Source organism: Thermobia domestica, chromosome 10, assembly GCF_964235325.1.
Source record: "Thermobia domestica chromosome 10, izTheDome1.hap1.1, whole genome shotgun sequence".
NCBI lineage: Eukaryota > Metazoa > Arthropoda > Insecta > Zygentoma > Lepismatidae > Thermobia > Thermobia domestica.
The window spans coordinates 134,222,703-134,242,719 of record NC_137463.1 but is presented as its reverse complement, the minus strand read 5'-3'; the positions used below and the strand labels follow the sequence as shown (position 1 = coordinate 134,242,719).

At 37.2% G+C, this 20,017-nt stretch overlaps 1 protein-coding gene across 2 annotated transcripts in view; it reads left to right on the top strand.

The window, feature by feature from the left end:
- Positions 1–20,017, top strand: part of LOC145662721 (inverted formin-2-like) — a 435,970-nt gene that overhangs the window by 258,864 nt on the left and 157,089 nt on the right. For both annotated transcript variants that reach the window (XM_081728580.1, XM_081728579.1), the window contains one exon: positions 4,830–5,147. In XM_081728580.1, coding sequence (XP_081584706.1) covers positions 4,885–5,147 — 263 coding nt within the window. In that variant the 5' untranslated portion in view covers positions 4,830–4,884. The remainder of the gene's footprint in view (positions 1–4,829; positions 5,148–20,017) is intronic.

Genomic DNA, 20,017 nt, shown 5'->3' with positions numbered 1-20,017 from the left:
TAATCGAACGGTGCAATGTCCGGGGAGTTCCCCATCCAAGGCATAGAATGGTGTCCCGGGTTACCCTAGCCTCGTAGGGCTTTGCTTGTAACAGGTCAGAAGTGCTGTCTCCAGAGTTTTGAGTTTTTCTTGAACACGGCTGAACTACTGACAGTACATAGTTGCATTGATGCTCTGATCAGCTGGTAGCAATTCCCGATGCACGATGTCGCGAGCAGTCCACCAAACATACAGGAAGACCTTCTTATGGTGCAGTGCTGGTTTCGGCTGTTTTGGAACCGGTTCATGGGATCCTATACCAATGATAACAGCACATTGGAGCTTCACACAGGATCCATTCCTCATCACATATCAACACCCTGTCCAGAAATGACTCCTTCCTCAGACCAGAGATGGAGTGGCTCAGTGGGTCGGTGGGTCGTTTTCTGAGTGGGTCAGTGGGTCGTGGGTCAACTGGGTGTGACCCACTGTGACCCACCACCCACCGTGACCCACTGTGACCCACCACCCACCATGACCCACTGCGACCCACGGACTTAGTATGGTCTACCGACCCTCTCTGTTCACTGCATTGTAGACAGATCTTCTGAAGACTGCTAAATTTGTCTTCGTTTTACTTTCAAGACCTTCATTTCCTTTCCTTTTCCACTTGTTTCTGTCTACTTACCTGAGGTGAGTATATCTAACCAAGTGAAAAAAGAACTTCACGACTTTTGGATATTGATATTTTTAATTGTAATAATAGCAATAGGACTTCTACTACTACTTGGCTTTCGAGATCTGTGAGTTTTTAGAGGAGCTAACTACTGGAAAAAATACATTTTTGAATCACTGTAATATGTAAATTATTATATAAAAAATTGAATGTAACTATGTGTGCCTGATCATCACGGTCAAATTGCAAAGTCAAATGAAATTACTTTTGGTATATAGTTAGGCCTTAATCCAAATTGGGATGTTATATTGCTTTTATTATAATGCATAATATCCTAAGGAGATAGAGAGGATCCGAATTTTTGCAAAAAAAAAAAAAAAAAAAAGTATCTCGCAAACCGTTAAACTTACGGAGCTGAAGTTCAGTGTATTAACTCTTTATTGAAAATAAACAGAATGTGTCCTAGCATTTTTTTAAATTCTCCTTTATGTGTGTGGGGGGAGGGGGCACTTTCTATATATGGAAAATTGGTAGTGAGTTCGTTTGTAAAAATGATCGAAAACGATCGATGTTATTTAAGGAAAAAAAATCAGAAACAAAAAATACAGTGCTTGGCTTCATATATCAATTGCTTTCTACTATAATAATTGCTGAAGCTTATGTTTATTATATGGAGCGCTTACAGCACAGGGCAATCCACCTAAAAACTTGTGACTAAAATAGGCATAAAATTTGTACTGCAAGCTTAATTACACGGAAATTTTAAGTTTGGATTGTACGCATAATTATATGGAAAATTTTACACTTTTTTTCATTTTACGTTGGTCTACTTACCTTGATTTGGAACTTTGAAATTTCATCCTTTTTTCCACTGAAAAGTATTGATAATTCAACAAGGGAATAATGATACTATGATAATTTAATTGAAATTCATCGTAATTTGACACATAACAAACAGTAGTGTGGTAATTGAAGGGGAAGAAGGAGGGAAATTCCTATTCACCTCTGAACACTCCAGGAACCTCGTTCCCTTTCGCTTTCTAGACGGGGGATTGAACTTGGTAAGGGCATCAAGCCTTCATGTGTAATTGCAAAAATTAAATTTATAAACAAATAAGAAATCGTCAGTTTATCAGGCTTTAATTGATAATTTATTCACAAGATTCCCTATCGAAGGCGTGGTAGATGAAGTTTCTGTTCTCCATGAGTCGACATTGCCAACTGACATGGTCGATAAGGAAAAGATGTTGTATGGTGATAGAGAGATTATACTTCTTGCTGAGTATTTCAAAACTGACTAAGAAAAATCGTTATCAGACTTAAGTCTAACAAGCAGATTGTCGATGAGGAGTTGCAGAAATCGGGTAGAAGTATTATCAATTTCCACGACAGAGTGCGAATGGGGATTTCTCCTTATGAATTTACAGATGACTGATATTAGAAATAGACTAAGTGCTCAAACATTGTCTAACTTGTTGTTCATCAATGTTAATAGCCCACCGCTAGACAAGCTCAAAGTAGATGAGCTAGTTATTTCTTGGCTGAAGGATGGACATCATTCCGCTGTGGACGATTTACCACGAAAATGTTACCAACAGGAAATAAATCCGATTTCAGATTTGTTTTAAGGTGGAAAATTACGAGTTATAGAAAATGTATACTTGTATTAGTAATGGCTTATTTGTGTTATTCAACTTTGTACCTATTTTTTAGTAAGTCTCTTCTATGCTTTAGGTAAACTACTTTGAATAAATATTCATAATAATTGCAATTATGCATATTTATAACTTAAATTTAACGTGGTCTTTTAGTGATTACACAAATTACAATTATGAGCATACTTTATGGAGATGCTCTCACATAGGGTACCCGAGCACCTTTATAAACTATGAAAAACTCAGTTTTCAAGTTTTTTTTTTTTTGTGAGAAAAATACTGTGAACTGAGAAACCATAACCTTTTCCATATTGTACAGGATATTTTCCTGCAAATAGAAGTTTCTTTTGGAATGCGTTCAGAAATTAACACTTGCAAAAATACTCTCTTAGTACAAGTATATTTAGGCACAAACTAATTTCCCCCCACCTCGAACTGTTTCAATTTCCTCACTGACAAACACTTTACCATTTTATATCATAAAGGTCAGATCCACCGTTATTCTAACAGAGTGGTGCTTGAGCGATTGACTAGAAATTCAAACTCCGATTATTGACAATTTCACAGTCTTGTTTTATTACAAGTGTAAACTCTTTAGTCAGTACAGAAGATGCCGTGGATCGTGTTCAGAGTTGATGACGATGGATTTTGGTTAGTCAGAATAGGTCGCAGTGGATGAGAGTGGTTCATGGTGGGTCAGAGTGGGTCACGGTGGGTGGTGGGTCAGAGTGGGTCACGGTGGGTGGTGGGTCAGAGTGGGTCACCGTGAGTGGTGGGTCATGGTGGGTCACAGTGGGTCATGATGGGTGGTGTATCGTGGGTCAGAGTGGGTCACGGTGGGTGGTGGGTCAAGTTTTCATTGACCCACGCCAACTCTGCCTCAGACGAGACAGCAAAGAAACACAGGTGTCTGTTCGCGTTACCTTCTGGGCCGGAGTCAAATCATGTGGGACCCATCGAACCAACTTGTAGTGCTTCCCAAGTTGATAGAGATGCTGCCGAATAGTTTCTCCACTCACACTGAATTGTAGTCCCAGTTCCTCACATGTCTGGCTACTGTTCGCCTTAATTGTTGCCTGAAAATCTTAATTTTGTACATGTGTTGGTCTTTCGGAACGTGGTGCGTCTTCAAGTGTATCGTCACCATCCTTAGACTTGTTAAACCACCGCTGTACTGTCCGCGTAGTCATGATACCCTCACCAAAGGCCTGGCATATCTTCCGCCCCGCCGCAGCGGCGTTTGACCCCAGTTTGAACTCGTACAGCAAACACGCCCTTATGATGCTTTGTGGAGGTGTTCATGTTCACTGTTCTTTTGCATGTTCACGGTGTAACTGAACTGCCACAACCAGGTAGTATGTAGGATATACCCAACAACTGACCTTCGCCTTATCAATATTCGCATTCAACTCACGGTTTGAGGGCCAATTGAACACAGACCTCCACAAAAAAACGACAGAATTTTCTTGGATACCTTCATAATAAAAACTGTCTTCTTTCACTTGTCTTCTTTTTATTCCAAAATGAGAGTTACTTTCTTGAATAGCTTTTCCATATATATGCAATACTGTTTCGAAAATTAAATTATATTGGTTTAGGCATTAACTTGCTGATTTGTGATTAGGAATTGGATTTCAAACACCCACTAAACGAAAAACTCGTGGTACCGTGATTTTCACCACCACTATCAACACCAGTAATAATAATAATAATAATAATAATATAATAATAATAATGATAATAAAACATGATTCAGAGAAATTGGTATGAAGTGATTAATAACTAAATATGAACATTGTTCAACTGCGCGTTCGTAAAAATGCACAAACAAAATCCACCGCATTAAAAAATTTCTTCTTTTTTTTCTCGCTTTTTCTGTAATGGAAAGCGGACGATGATTAATATGTCTCTTCTTTTCTCGAATTTTAGTATATAGAATAATTATCGTTTTGCAAATAAGTTGAGATATTTCTCGTCTTGTGGACAGCACTATACAGGGCACAGCCCTGGGATTGATAACATGCATTGTATTAGATATTTAAGAGATCAGTTTTATTTTCTTTGGGTTATTTTAGCTGCTAAATGAAGGAAAAGCGGCTTTATTCTACAAGACAATTGGATCATTATTGAGCTGTCATTAGTTTGAGACACTTTCGACAATGTACTATGCATAATAGTCTAATTTTGTAATAGTAATACAATTATTTTAAACACTATGTAATGTCATGCCCTTTGCTGTTGGTCTAGTGGTTAGCAGGCGCTTTCTTGCTGAGCAGAATCCAGGGTTCGGTTGCCAGGGGAGAGCATTGAACGGATTTGAATTCCAGATTAAATTGTAGGTCCAAATCTCATATATTGCTAAAAAGAGAGGCTAGACTTCAACAAGCTAACAAACAATATGCAATATGATAAATGTTTCATCTCCTGCTATAATAAACCCATAGTGTAGTTTATTATTCCTTCAATTGTCTTACAAAGGAGGTCTGTTAGCTTAAATAAATATTTTCTCTTCTTTACAGATTGGAAACATGAATTGCAGATGGAATAAAAGAGAGAATTAATGTTTTTTGAATCATGACGACTCCTTTGGGACAACAGCTTTGGAACCGCGTTGTGACTAAAGCTCGAGAGAACTTGCAGTCAGGACTCCAATCCTCGTCTGACAAAAGATCTTCAAGTCCTTTGCTTCGAAAATCGTCTGGGCTTAAACTACTGGAAGATTTGAAAAATGGCCATGATCTTGCACAATGGGACCCAGAACTGTGTGTTCAACTTATCAAAATTCCGACTGTTAGTAACTACACTGCAGTAAAGAAGCTTCTGGAGAAGGCCCCCAGGTGAGTGTTCATCATATGTTCTGATATTATGATCTAACCCAGCGTTTCCCAACCTTTTTCAACTTGCGGCACACTACGGGTGTTACTTGGATTCTCGCGGCACACTTATAGATATTATTATTTGTAAATATAAAACACAGTGATATTTTTCTCTGATTATTGATCTCCTTCTCACAGAGATAAAGCTCGATCACTGGTTTTTCCCCGTGGTAAATCATTATGCTTTTTTTCATTCTAATTTAAAAATAGAAAACAATTGCAATAAAATATTGGACTCCGATTTTTAAAAATACGCTTTCTTTTTAAAAACTGTATCCAACCTTTTACTAACAAGTAAGAAGGAAGATCACTAAATAACGAATGAACAAACAAATCTCTTTTACTTTTAAAACACAAATGTAGGTAATTTGTCGAAAGGGTTGAATGATATTTTAAATTTTCAAGATACGAAATAGTTTCAACAATAAAAAAGCAATAATGGTCATAACAATGATAACAAATACTTCTCTCAACATTAGAAATGTACAGAACAGTGTCACGGTATGAAACTTAAAATTGTAGATTCACAGTAATGTGAAATATAACTATACATTTTTACCTACGTTTTGCAATTTGATTGCTATAAAATTAATAATTTTGGTTCGATTCCTCGCGGCACACCAGCAGCCCATTCACGGCAGGTGCCGCGGCACACTGGTTGAGAAACGCTGATCTAACCTATAAAACGTTTATCATAGGTCAACTTTTTTTATTAGTAAGTAATAATTATATAGCAACATCAAAATTAAAAATTGCTTGAAACAGAAATTGAAGTAGAAAGAGAGAATCGGTGACCAAAGATGCTAAAATTCCAGCCTATGTAACAACAGAATGTAAGAAGGGTTGACACACACTCTGCAAAAAGAATATTCCTTTACTTCATTTACAATTTATTTTATAACTGTAAATATTTATGTTTATATATTATAACTTTATTTACAATTTATTTATGTAAGTATCAGAAGTGAATCCATTTGTTTTCTTTATGACTGTATGTCATAGAGAACACTTAACTTCAATATTATTGCATCATACTTAAGGAATAAAATTGAGATTGCTTAACTTTTATCAAAGATTTTTGTGACCTTTGAATGTGTTCGCAGACGTGGAATTAGATGTGCTAAACATACTGTAAACAAGGTTTGCATCGTAATCGTAGAAAATATTTTTGTTGTTTATTTTTGTATACTTTTGCCATCTTTGAAACTATATCCAGAAGTGAAAAAGTAGACGCTTCAAGAGACATTTTCATTCTTAAACCTTGGTGGTTTCAGTATAATTGAGCTTTTGATCCACATTAAGTCACATTATACTCACTTTGAGTGGAAAATAAAATATTGATAACGGAAAAAAGGAGAATCGTGAATTGGCTGTAAATACAGCCCGTCCTTGCATTGGCTGATGAGAGCTTAAATAACGCGTGCAAATGGATCGTTAACGATTTTCGAAACGTGAAAATGATTTCATGGTAGCTTTAGTGATTGCAGTTTAATTTACAAATAGGATTGTGTGTACTATACCACTTACATATATTTTGTAATTAGTAGTGCTCATCAGTGATTTATTTGTGGATTTTGTAGAAGGGGGAATGTTTATGCAAGATTGTGTTCTGTATAACAGAACAACTTTAAAGTCGGGGTTGGGACAACGTTATTTTTAAACCTACCTACTTTAAAATTATGGTACTAGTTTGATAGGCGGTCCCCAAGTTCCTGATTTTTTCACCTTTTAAAAAACAATTTTGTGATAAATACGGGTAGGTACGTTATGTGTTACGTTGCTGCTTTTCGTCCTACTTGTGAAGACAAAGTGTGCAGCACCCAATAAAAGCCCAGAGCTCCCTCGTGGCTAAGCGGTTAGCGTACGCGCCTTTGACGTGGAAGACCCGGGTTCGATTCCCGGCGGGAGCTCATGTGGTTCGGATTCCACGTTAATCAGTAGGTCCACGTCTCATATAGCCTCGCTGCTGAAAGGGACGCTAAACTAAAAAATCAAATCAATCAATCAATCAACCAATAAAAGCCCTATAGTTACATTGCAATCAGCACAACTTGTCGTAACAAGTGCCACACTCCCACGTAAAACAGTTTTGTTATGACAAATAATTCTTTAGTCCGTTCTAATTTGGTCCAATAAACCAAATTCCTCGCTCGAACAATAAATACGATAAAAGGTAAGAGTTTACTTTGGGCAGAACAGTGATAGGTGCACATACACTTAAACCTGATTTTATTAAATAGAAGGGGAAAGACGGTATTAAATGTCATTCCTCATATCATAAATGAGTTTTTGCGCTTGCTCCTTCTACTTAATAAAATTAGATTCAGGAGTGTGTGACCCTAGCACTGTTCTGCTGAAAATAAACTTCTGTTCAACAAAACATACTGGTATTAAAACGAATCCAGAATTGAACAAAGACTGTAATCTGGACTCCGAAGAATCATGAGCATGTATTAAACAATTACCAATATGATACTACGTAGGAAAAAAATACTTTACCTTTTCTTTCACTTTTACTCTCGAAATTGAAACAGCCATTGTAGCGTACAATATTTACAGTTTTTACAACAAAATCACAAGAATGGATTGACTTGTCAAAATTTAGAAGGGGGAAAATTCCCAGGCTTCCCTGGCTACAAATATATCCCTGGTGCTCATGGCATATACACTGCTTTTTGTGAAAATTGCAACACCAAGAAAGACACGGATGAATTGAGTATCATTTTGTTATGACTTTTTTAGAAAACTGATTATAAGGGGCATGGTGGCTGTGGTCGAGAGCTCACCTCTGGTGCAAGGTATCCTAGTTCAATCTCTGCCATGTGAGTTTGTGGTTTGCAATATTGCGTATTTGACTATTTTCGGAGTTATACCGTTTCCTCACATGTCTCATTCCGGAAATTATTTTATAATCATTCATTTCCATTAATCATCCTTCATCTTTAGTCTAAAGTGCATAATATAGGATATGTTTCTGAGGAATCACCTTTCACACTGCTTATATGCGAATCCATGAGACATCGATAGTGTGTGCTGGATTATCACGACGAATAAAGTGCCGAACAATCATATTCTGCACATGCTCAATTGCGTCGTACCCAATAAAAATGCAGACCACCGAAGCAGCGGTACCCATAATTTTTTGAAGAAAACTTGCACATTCCGACATGTGACTAGGCATTGTTGTGCTGAAGTATAGCATTCGGAATTATCTGAAGGAGGACATTTAGAATTTCGGTCACTGTTGAAGTAGCTTTCTCGTACATTGCAGCCGAAATAGTGTTATGCCCACTATTCCAGTGCACAAATGCAGTGGGTAAATTAGGCATACTACAATAGCGTCTACAATAGCGATTTTTGTCTTACGGGATGCGGCGACACTGTAAAATAGATTTGAAGAATAGCTTATTCAAAAGCAGAATCATCTACCACTAAGCACAATAACTACAATGTTCGAACACTCGTTGCAGCCTGATCGATGCTAATTCTGGGCCAGTGAAAGCTCACGCAAATGCATGCGTGCAGCCAATTCAGTGTTTATAATAGTTGTGAGGATCGAGCTTCCCCTCCTCCCTTTGTGGTCTCCAGATATCATCCTGTGCGACTTTTTTATAAGATTAAAAGCCAAATGTATAAGCCATCCCTACCTCATAGTTTACCTGAAATTCGAGTACGTGTTCAAGAAGCAGTTGCATCTACTGACTCACAGATGTTCGAAAGAATGCATCAGTCGGATTGATGTGTGCCGAATTACAAAAGCACTCATATTTAACGTCTTTGATGTGGAACACAACACCCTGTATGTATTCGATAAAATATTGAGTGTTTCTTTCATTTAACGTAAGTTTCATATCAATGGGAGTTATTAAATTTTGAAAACCAGGAAGATTATTTACAATAGGAATATATACTTGTAGATCAATGTATAAACCCAGTGTGTTAGACTGGGATTAGGAAATAATTTTTGGATTTCCGGCATCTATGGCCATGTTAGTCCGTCACTTATGAGGAATGAATCCACTCGGCTAGCACACCACTCGGGGAAGTGGAGATGGAAGAAAGGAAATGAGGATGGAAGCGACCTGGAACCATGTTAGGTATCATCCCGGTATTTACTTGGAGAAAATCTCACTCAGGATGACTGGCCTGAAAAGACTTTACACTTTTTCGACCAAGTGTCCTCATCAGCTCTGTATATATTAGACTATAACAAATGCGTATGATGTGTTATAGAACTACTATGTCCGTTTATCTGCCTCTCGACATGTATCACAGAAAAGAACAATGATAAATAACTTGTTTATTATCATTATTTTGTGGATTCAACGTATGAAAAATATATGCCATATTCTCCCTTATCATCTCTTCTCAATATTGATTACGTAGATCAAAAATGGTAATACGTAGCTAGAAATCTTTTATAATATCGATTCGGGTATCTAAATTTTTGGAGACCCATGGAACAAAAACAGTAAGAAATAGTAGGAAATGTTCTGTTGGTACGAATTTTGAGTTCCAGGTTTCACTCCGTCCTTATTCCTGTTGAGGACGATAGTGGTACTTCTAGCACGTATTGATTTCAACATCTGATTTATATATATATATATATATATATATATATATATATATATATATATATATATATATATATATTAGGGATGGCCACAAAGTTCCGGTTCCGGCGGAACCGGTTCCGCAAGGAACCGGTTCTTGGAGATCCGGTTTTCAGAACCGGTTCTGGAACCGATTCCGGACCTGGATCCGAAAGCCCGGTTCCAGAACCGGATCTTAGGAACCGGTTCCAGAACCGGATCTTAGGAACCGGTTCCAGATCTGGATCTGAAAACCCGGTTCCAGAACCGGATCTTAGGAACCAGTTCCAGACCTGGATCCGAAAGCCCCCAAAGACCCGTAAAGGAGGCATAAAGTTCACCTTCAAAAATAATGCAAAGAGGACCATGCGCTTGTACCTTCCTCGCCCAGACCCGCTTGTGCCCCCAGAAAAAAATTTTGGTCCACCAGTGGGTGTTTAGCCAAATGAGTTGGCCAGTTTGCCTGTTTAACCAATGAGTTTGCCAGTTACCCAGTTTATTTAGCCAAATGAGACAAGCTGCCGCCGCCTGGGCGCCTGCCTGTCGCTTCCACCATTTCATCTAGCATACTGTTCACAGCTTGCCAGCAGCTCGGGTTTAGCGTAGGGATGGTCACAAAGTTTCGGTTCCAGCGGAACCGGTTCTGCGAGGAACCGGTTCTGTTTCAGAACCGGTTCCAGACCTGGATCCGAAGAACCGGTTCCAGACCTGGATCCGAAGAACCGGTTCTAGACCTGGATCCGAAGAACCGGTTCCAGACCTGGATCCGAAAAACCGGTTCCAGACCTGGATCCGAAAAACCGGATCTTCTAGAACCGGATCCGTTCAGACCCGAAAACCGGTTCCACTAGGAACCGGTTCTGGCCATCCCTAATATATATATATATATAATATAGGGTGTTCATAAAGTCCTGTGCCACTCTTAAAACTCGGAAACGGTGAAATATATGTCAAAACGAAAAAACACGTGTTTCATCATTTCAAAAGTATTGAGTGAAACAAAATTGCCCCAGGGTCCCTCGGAGGGTCCCAGAAGGGGTTCAACTCAAAATTTTTAAAATGACAAGGGGGGGGGCAAGTATCGTTTGAAAGCTATTGTTAAAAGACGGAAGACGGAACAGGTCTTATGTTTCAAAACCAACCCTGCTTGCAATGGCGGGGGGATCAAAATGTTAACGGCCTTCATCAAAAAGTCCATGCCACTTCCAATGATCCGAAATGGTAAAATATGAGATGTCAAAACGCTAAAAGGAGTGTTTCCTTATTTGTAAAGTACAGCTCTTCGATGTACAAATATTTTCCCCAGAATCCTCGCAGGTTTCCAAGTGGGGTCCAACTTAAAATTTGCGAATAGGAAATGGGTCAAGTACCATATTTTGTTTGAAAATTATTGGTAAAAGAATGAAGATGATACAAGTTTGGAACAGCTATGCAAACCGTGTCTGAAAGAACAGGGATTGGGTAAATTGACAGATATGTAAACAGTCACATTTATTGAAAGGCTTAATTAACTGGATGCCATGTCTGGATTACTAATTGAGACAATACTATTTCAGGTAGAAGTGTGCCTACTATTACTTTTGACGTTATTACTAATATCCCTATTACAAGTAGTAGTACTATTATTAGTATTACTACAATTTGTTTTACAAGGCTGTGTTAACATATTCAGTCCCCCGCCATTTCACAAAGGGTTAGTATACTCACAAGGCTTGTTCCATCTTCCTTCTTTTAACAATTGCTTTCAAACGGCCATTTACAACTTTTGCGTTGATCCCCGTCTGGGACCCTATAAGGTACTCTGGGGCAACTTGGTTTCCTTCAATAGGTGGTACTTTTGAAATGATGAAATACATGCTTTTCAGTTTTGATATCTGCTGAGTCATTTCAGATTTCTAGGGGTGGCCAAAGACTTTTCAATGCAAACTGTATTAACATTTTGACCTGACGCCATTTTGTACAGGTTTACCATAGAATATCGAAACTTATTCCATCGTCTTTCTTTTGTAAATAGCTTTCAAACGATATACTACTTGACTCCCTTTCATTTTAAAACTTTTGAGTTGGACCCCTTCTGAGACCCTCCGAGGGACCCTGGGGCAATTTTGTTTCACTCAATACATGATACTTTTGAAATGATGAAATACGTGTTTTTTCGTTTTGACATATATTTCACCGTTTCCGAGTTTTAAGGGTGGCAAAGGACTTTATGGACACCACCCTTTATATATATATATATATATATATATATATATATATATATATATATATATATATATATATATATATATATATATATATATATATATATATATATATATATATATATCATGTGTGGAAGTTCATCGTAGTTCTATGCTGTAAGACGAAGGCCACTTCTTTCTTTAAAGCTTAGGCTAAATTTGATTATCGTAATATTTATTGAAAGAAGAAAAACATTAAGTTGACTTCTCACCCTTGTTCCATATTGAAATTGGGAAAAGTCACTGTACATCACGAAGGGACACCTTTGCTGAACATTATTACTAAGGGATTTATCTTTGTAAGACATGTAACGCATTGAGGAAACCAAATTTCAATAACCATGAAATGTACGTATGTATGATCTTTACATTTCTATACAGTATAATATATAACTTAAAACTTTTGCAAATTACCTAAACATAGGTATTTCACAGTTTGTTTGAGGAGTGTATGACCTTGATCACACATGCTCACGGCTTTTATAATCTGACAACGAATCGATTTTGCAAATCAGCGGATACAGCTATTTGATCAGTAATAACGATCTTATCAGAAATTCTCATGTTATTTTAAATGCCCGTAAGAAGTGTTGTATGTTCATATACATACATTTATGTATGCTATCAATCTTCATCGTAAAATTTAAGATGAAATTCCTGATGATGGAACCATTACAACCTTCTGTGTAAATGCAATCTTACATCGTTAACTTTGATAATGATTCAAAATAAAAGATATAAGGAGCAATAAAATTAGATAGGCTTAAATTGCAGTCTATTTTTAAAGTATTATCTAACAATACAAACACGGTTCCATGACAAGAAAATACATAAATAAAATAGCAGTAAATTTAAATGAAATAAAGATTTTAACTTGGATGATGGACATGGTGATGAAGTAAATGAAATGTCAGACATACTTTGATTTCGAACCATATAAGATGTAATACCTGACGGATTTTTGACTCTGTTGTGTAAAAACTTAAGACCTTCAATCTGTTTTCAGAACTTACTTTTATATACTGTATCATTTTATTCACATTATTGTTATCTATTGGAAAAAAATTCTATATCTCATTTTAAATTTTCTCCTATCAAACAGAATTAGCAATTGTAGACTCTTCGATGTCGTTACGATGTTAATTTATTGGTAACCTACTAGGCAGAATTATGTTATAGAATAAATTTGAAGTATATGGGTAGTCAGATAACATGTGCAGAACTAAGTTATTATATTAACGAGAGAATCGATTTTTAACACACCGACTTCTTTATAGACGCGTATGCAACGATACATAAAGAGTAAAAAAGTGCATGACTGGACCGAGACTCAAACCTGGGATCGTTGGCGTACCATACCGATGCGTTAACCACTACGCTACCCAGTCCGCTCTCAGAACAACCCTATACCTTCTCCCTCTAAGTTGTTATTATTAGACTTCCAAACTGTGGTATGTATAAGTTGCGGAAGTACTACAGAACGGTTATCTATGTCCGTCCGTCCGTATACCTGTCGACAGATATAGCAAAAACACTAACCAGTAAGAGAGATCCAGAAGCGGTCCTTCGTAGTTGATTCAACGTCCCAAGTGCACAAGGAAGTGATTGAAATTTACTAGTGCTTTCGGTTTCAATACTTATTTCCATAGAGTAAAAACAATAAGGGGTATCGAAAAGCGGGTTTTGGCAAACATTCAGCGTTTCGAGAACGAGTTTTGTCTCGACCTTTATATATCTGTCCAAACCAGAGATGAAAATTGACTATTTCCGGTTATGACACTATTCACATAATGAATAAAATCGAAACAGATACCGACAAACAGTGTTTTGATACAGATTCAAGAATATGTTTCATCTCTAATTTTATTCCTCTGTTGTAACCGAAACAGGGTTAACATTATTTGCATTATGGTAGTCGTTAGTAACAAACTTGTTGTTGTATCTCCTTATACTAAGATCTAAATAAGTAAGTTTCAGCCCGCCGCAGGCACACGATATCCGTTATAAATCCGTTCATTCAGCAAAGACTAAAACAAATATTTCGAAGAATTTATTTGTACGTCCGGCGGGAGCTTGTGTGGTTCGGATTCCACGTTAATCAGTAGGTTTACGTCTCATATAGCCTCGCTGCTGAGCGGGACGTTAAACTCCAAATCAACTAAACTCATTTATTTTTACGTGCCATTAGACTTAACCTCTTTCGAACCAGATTTACAAGTAAAGATTGTCCACTTGCAGTATCAATTGGTATTCAGTTCCATTGATAAATTCGTATAACTAATGTCAAGTGATTCACATGACCCAAGATGACCCAAGATGACTTGACCTACCAATTTTTCCTGATTGATAACAGCATTGAAGAAGATTTTTACACACCACGGTTTTCGTATTCCTTTGAATTACTCTAAGGAAATACGTTGATTTTCAAGGAGAAACTTGGGCAGAACGTGCGTCGTTGCCAAATTTATACGTTTACTGTGGCAGTCGCAGTATAGTAGGGAAGCATGTGTGCGAAAAAGATGCATCGTTGCAGTTTTCGCGAAAATAAGATGACAGGGTGATTTAGTGAAGCCTTCTGGTGAATAAAATGGCTGACAACGTGATTCAAGAAACAAGCATAAACTCTGTTGTCTGTAGAGCGATTTTCCTTTTTTATTGCCTATTTTTAAGGGAATTAAAATTCCCAATAACACGTTATGTAAGTATTTCCCCTAAAACTAAAGGTACCGTAAGATGAGGTTACTTTGCACAAGAATTAAGGAATTTTAAAGAAAATCGCATGTAACTTTCTAACGTAATGATTTAGAACACTGTATTTTAAACATATAACAGCTATATATATATATAAGGAAAACATTTGTGCAAGAGCATTAGTAAACATTTAGTATGACGATAGTTACTGAAATATACACTTTGGTGAAAAGTAACGCCATAGGTGGGGATACTTTGCACAACATGCAAAAAAAAAAAAAAAAAAAAAGTATGTTCAACATACGAACATAATGTTTCTGTGCAATGTTCTCACTTCAGTATTTATATATTTCACTTCCTACACAAAACTGCATACAGTCTACATATATTGATATTAGAATGATGTACTGGTATTAATACCAGTGCTTAGTATGAATTATCAATATTTGTAAAGAAAATTATGTATTTTGTGGTACTGGCACAGGAACCGATTTCTGATAGTGTAGCATATGCCCCACAAAAATGCCAATTCAGGAACAGAAAAAATCTCCGTGAACTGATTTGCCTTGGTTGCTCTTTATGTACGAGAATATCATCCCAGACATAATCAGTGGAATATTTACTGGGTTTGGGACTTTCAGGCTGAAGCCCACTCAAATTGCGTTTTTTTTTTTTTTTTTTTTTTTTTTAAAGAAAAATCTAATGTTAGTCATTCCTATGCGTATAAACTTCAAGTTCCTCCTCAAAGAAAATCTAGTGATTTCAAAAAAGAAAAAAAAAACTTTTCCGAGTGAAATTTTTCTCAAACTAATTTTCTGGATCCGCCACTGTTCGTAATTTATTTTCCAACAAGAAATCAATTCGGCATCTACCTAAATAGGAAATTTACCTAAAATTAGAAGGCAGGAGGTACCAGCAGTAGTAATTATCTATCTAAGGGGTTACTTTGGACCGCTACAAAGTAACCCCTATTAGAGGCTGAAACCGCCTTCTCCCAGTTTTATCTTCTTCGTTTTGTGACTTTAAAACGTTTCACACTTCAATTTCAACTATTGTCTCAAAGTTCCATTATACACATTAGTATTTTACGAAACTGACTTAACTTTGACGGAAATTCTTGCAGATGATATCTTTCAAATTTTGTCGGCTTTTACAGGACTACTTTCCATACTTCTACAACAACAAACCTTCCGGGTAATTAGAATTGAAGTTAACCGCCAAAATATTATAGCCAAAATACAGTTAGATGTTCTATCTTATGGTGGCAGTTGAAACTTTCTCTTTACAGTTCATGGTTTTGACGACAGAGGACTGTGCAACTCTCCATATTTTGTGCAAAGTAACCCCGTCGTACTGTACCGGAGTTTTTAATATTTTGGTGAATTATTGAACAATTATTTATGAAATAAATAAAAATAACTCAGAAACCGATACTTTTAAAGAAAATACTTACATAGTAGAGTCATTTTATTTCAAATTAACCAATGATGAAAATTCATGGTGTCAAATTCTGATAATTTTATGTATACACGACTCCAAAAGTGCATTACCACCTGCAATTCTCCTTTTCCTGCAATAGCAGGCAACCCAAAAAGCTCGGCGGTTCTGTTGGTTACGAATTCGAAAGGCGTTGGACTAAACCTCAATTTTGTCACAAATATATCAGTGTGGCAAACTGCAATTAAGGGAATAAAACAAATTGTTAAGAATGACAATTTTATTATTGTGACGGGGTTGGATGACATCAAAAGTTACAAAATAACTTACTTAAGCAGTTCAACAAGATGAATGGTAAGAAACAGATATCAGAAGGAAGCATTTCTCTCTTTCCCCCCACCCCACCCCAAAAAAGAAACTCATAAAAAGAAAAAGTTACATAATATAAAAGTTTCATATAAAAGCCTAACAGCACAAAAACAAACATCTACGCGAAACGAAAAAGAGACAAACACAGAACAGGGGACACCAGTGGCGTAGCAGACTTGCGGCCCTCCCATGCAAGATAAAGAGACGGGACCCTAGTTGTAAACCCCATTGTTATAATAATAATAATAATAATAATAATAATAATAATAATAATAATAATAATAATATAATTATTATTATTATTAAAAAGCCGTTTCCTTTTCTCAATCTCTGACTCTGCCTCAGAGCATGAATGCATATAGCGATCATATGTGCACCTTTTGTCAATTAGCAGTCACAAAGGCCAAAAGGGATGGAAATCTCCAAGAGAGAGAAACAAAAATCTTTCTTATGGTAAATTCTAGTTCAAAGTTCGAAGTACTTGCTTTTGCACGTGATTTTTTGTTTCTTTTTTCAGGGAACAAAAAAGTTCTGGCGCCTAAGAAATTACATCATATAATATTGCAAATTTGCAACTGGATGTATTTACGTTGCAATGTTTGTTAATAAAGATATTATGATTAGAAAACAATCTTGGAAAAATTAAGTTTAATTTCTTCATCCATTGCAAGTCTTAGGAGACCTTTATACCTCGCCTCCCCACTCCTCGAATATCGGTATCGAAAATTTAGAATGATATATTCATGTCCATATATCTGCGATATCGAATGTTGATATATGATAATATCGATATCGATGATAGCGATATATCGACATATCACAGGCCCAGATTCCGAGAAGTGATGCTTGAAATATACTGGAATCAACAATCAAATTCTAAATAAGTTTTCCATTTCCGTATCCAATGTTGAGGGGGAAGTGTGGGAGTCTACTTAGCTCCACAGACCATATCAATTGTGTTCTTAAATCAGCCATTACACCCGCTATTATCAAAGTGTTAAGTCAGTCACTGTCTGCGAGTTACCCCAGTTTCATTTGAAGTTTGAATTGAAGACATGAATTACAAAACATCCAAAGTGCACTCTTTTTCTTCTTATTTTTCGTTTTCTGTTTTTTATGTTAGCATCTATGTTTCAGGGCTATTCACTTGCATAATACGTAAGTCCAAATCAAAACTTTTTTTAAAATAAATTCAAAAAAATTTCAGCTATATAGAATAGCATTCCAAGTATAATCTTGTTTTTCTTCTAAAAACAAAAAAAGTACTCCGGTGGACTTCGCATGTTCTGCAATTCAGATCTTCAATTTTATTTACGGTCTTTAACCATCTTTAACTCGCAGGCTCCTTGCTTTCATAAAAAGCATTTGTTGTGTAGATTAAAATAAAAAATGAATTAATCTGTATTCTTGGGAACTTACTGTTGCACCACACACATATATACAGAGTGTAACAAATAGTACGGCAAAATTTCAGGGGTGGATTCCTTATGGGTAGACAAGCAAAATCGTTCATATGACCATATGTCGGGAAATGCATCATTACAGAGTTACGGCCATTGAGCCGCCTAATGGTGGAAATAGTCATATTCTTGTCGCTCCTTAATGTGACTCAATTTAAACCTCTATAACTCAGACCCTAATTAACCTAGGAAGATATTTTTGGTATCTGTGTATTTCTAAAGAACGATGCTTTCCGCCTATATATATAGGGTGAGTCAAAATTTTTCGACACCTGCATAAGTTTTAAAATCGACGGAAAAAGTAAAAAGTGATGATGGGAAAAGAGGTTTGATGAGGTGCTGCAACTTTTGGAGTGTATGTCATTCATGACCGCCATCTCGAAATCCGCCATTTTGGATCCAAGTCATTTTTTTTAAATGGGAAGAGGGTGAATGTCACATCAAATAACACTAGATTGAGCTCAGAAATTTAGTGGTGTAATTTGTTTTTTTCTATCTTGTACACTTTAGAAGTTATTAATGTTCAAATGTGGGAAATTTCATTGATACTGACTCAGTTCTCTCTGTTCCAGGTGATCTAAAATAGGTCTGACACGTGAACAGAAGATCAAAATCATCCTTATATCAGTGGAACGCAGCTACCGAACAATAGCAGCTGACTACAACCGACGGCACCAAACAGAGAACCGGTATCGCACAGCACGGTGGCTCACGTGATCACCAAATTCCAAGAGATGGGCTCTGTTCAAGATAGGGCACGTAGTGGGCGACTAAAGACTGCCACCAATGAGGAAACTGCAACGGCGGTTGTTGCGTCGTTTGTGAAAAGTCCTAAACGAAGTACCCGTCGTGTGTCCCTAGCATGTGCAATAAACCAATCCTCCGTTGTCCGGATATTGCACGCCAATCAGTGGCATCCTTACAAGCTGCACATCCAACATAAACTAAACGAGGATGACCCTGATCGCCGGTTGGAGTTCTGCATGTGGGCTACTGAACAACATGAACTGGATCCTGCGTTTGCCAAGGGCATACTGTTGAGCGACGAGTCGTATTTCACTTTGAACGGGGAGGTTAATCGACATAATTGTCGATACTGGTGTGACGCAAATCCGAACTGGGTTGATCCGAGTCGAGAACATAGTCCAGCGAAGGTGATGGTGTGGTGTGGCATATGGGACACCCGCATCATTGGGCCATTTTTCATTTATAACACCTTAACTGCACCACAGTATCTGATGCTGTTGCAGGACTTTGTGTTCCCTGCCACACTGAAAGGTGACGGCATTTTCCCATCTTATTTTCAGCACGATGGAACCCCTCCACACTATAGACTTGGTGTCCGTCAATGGTTGGATGAACAACTTCCATGGAAGTGAATTGGTCGCCGTGGTCCCGTGGAGTGGCCGCCCAGATCCCCTGACTTAACGCCCCTTTGATTTTTATCTATGGGGACATCTTAAGCAGATAGTGTATGCTGAGACAATCCATGATTTGAGACACCTGGAGGAACGCATCCAACAAGCCTGTGACCAAATTTCAGGAGACATCTCCTCCGTGTGCAGTCAGAGTGGTTGCGGCGACTACAGTTGTGCATTGCACGGGATGGACAACACGTAGACATGTGTTGTAGCATTTAGTATCAACGTAATTTCCCACATTTGAACATTAATAACTTCTAAACTGTATTAGATAGGAAAAACAAATTACACCACTAAATTTCTGAGCTCAAGCTAGTGTTATTTGATGTGCCATACACCCCCTTCCCATTTAAAAAAAATGACTTGAATCCAAAATGGTGTATTTTAAGATGGCGGCCATAAATGACATACACTTCAAAAGTTGCGGCCTCTCATCAAACCTCTGTTCCCATCATCACTTTTTACTTTTCCCGTCGATTTTCAAACTTATGCAGGTGTCCAAGGACTTTTGACTCACCCTGTATATTTTATGTATGTGTGTTTGAGTACCACGGTGGACATGGGAGAGTAATTACTTGTTTTTTGTTTGTTTTTTGCATCAGCATTTTTGAGATGGCA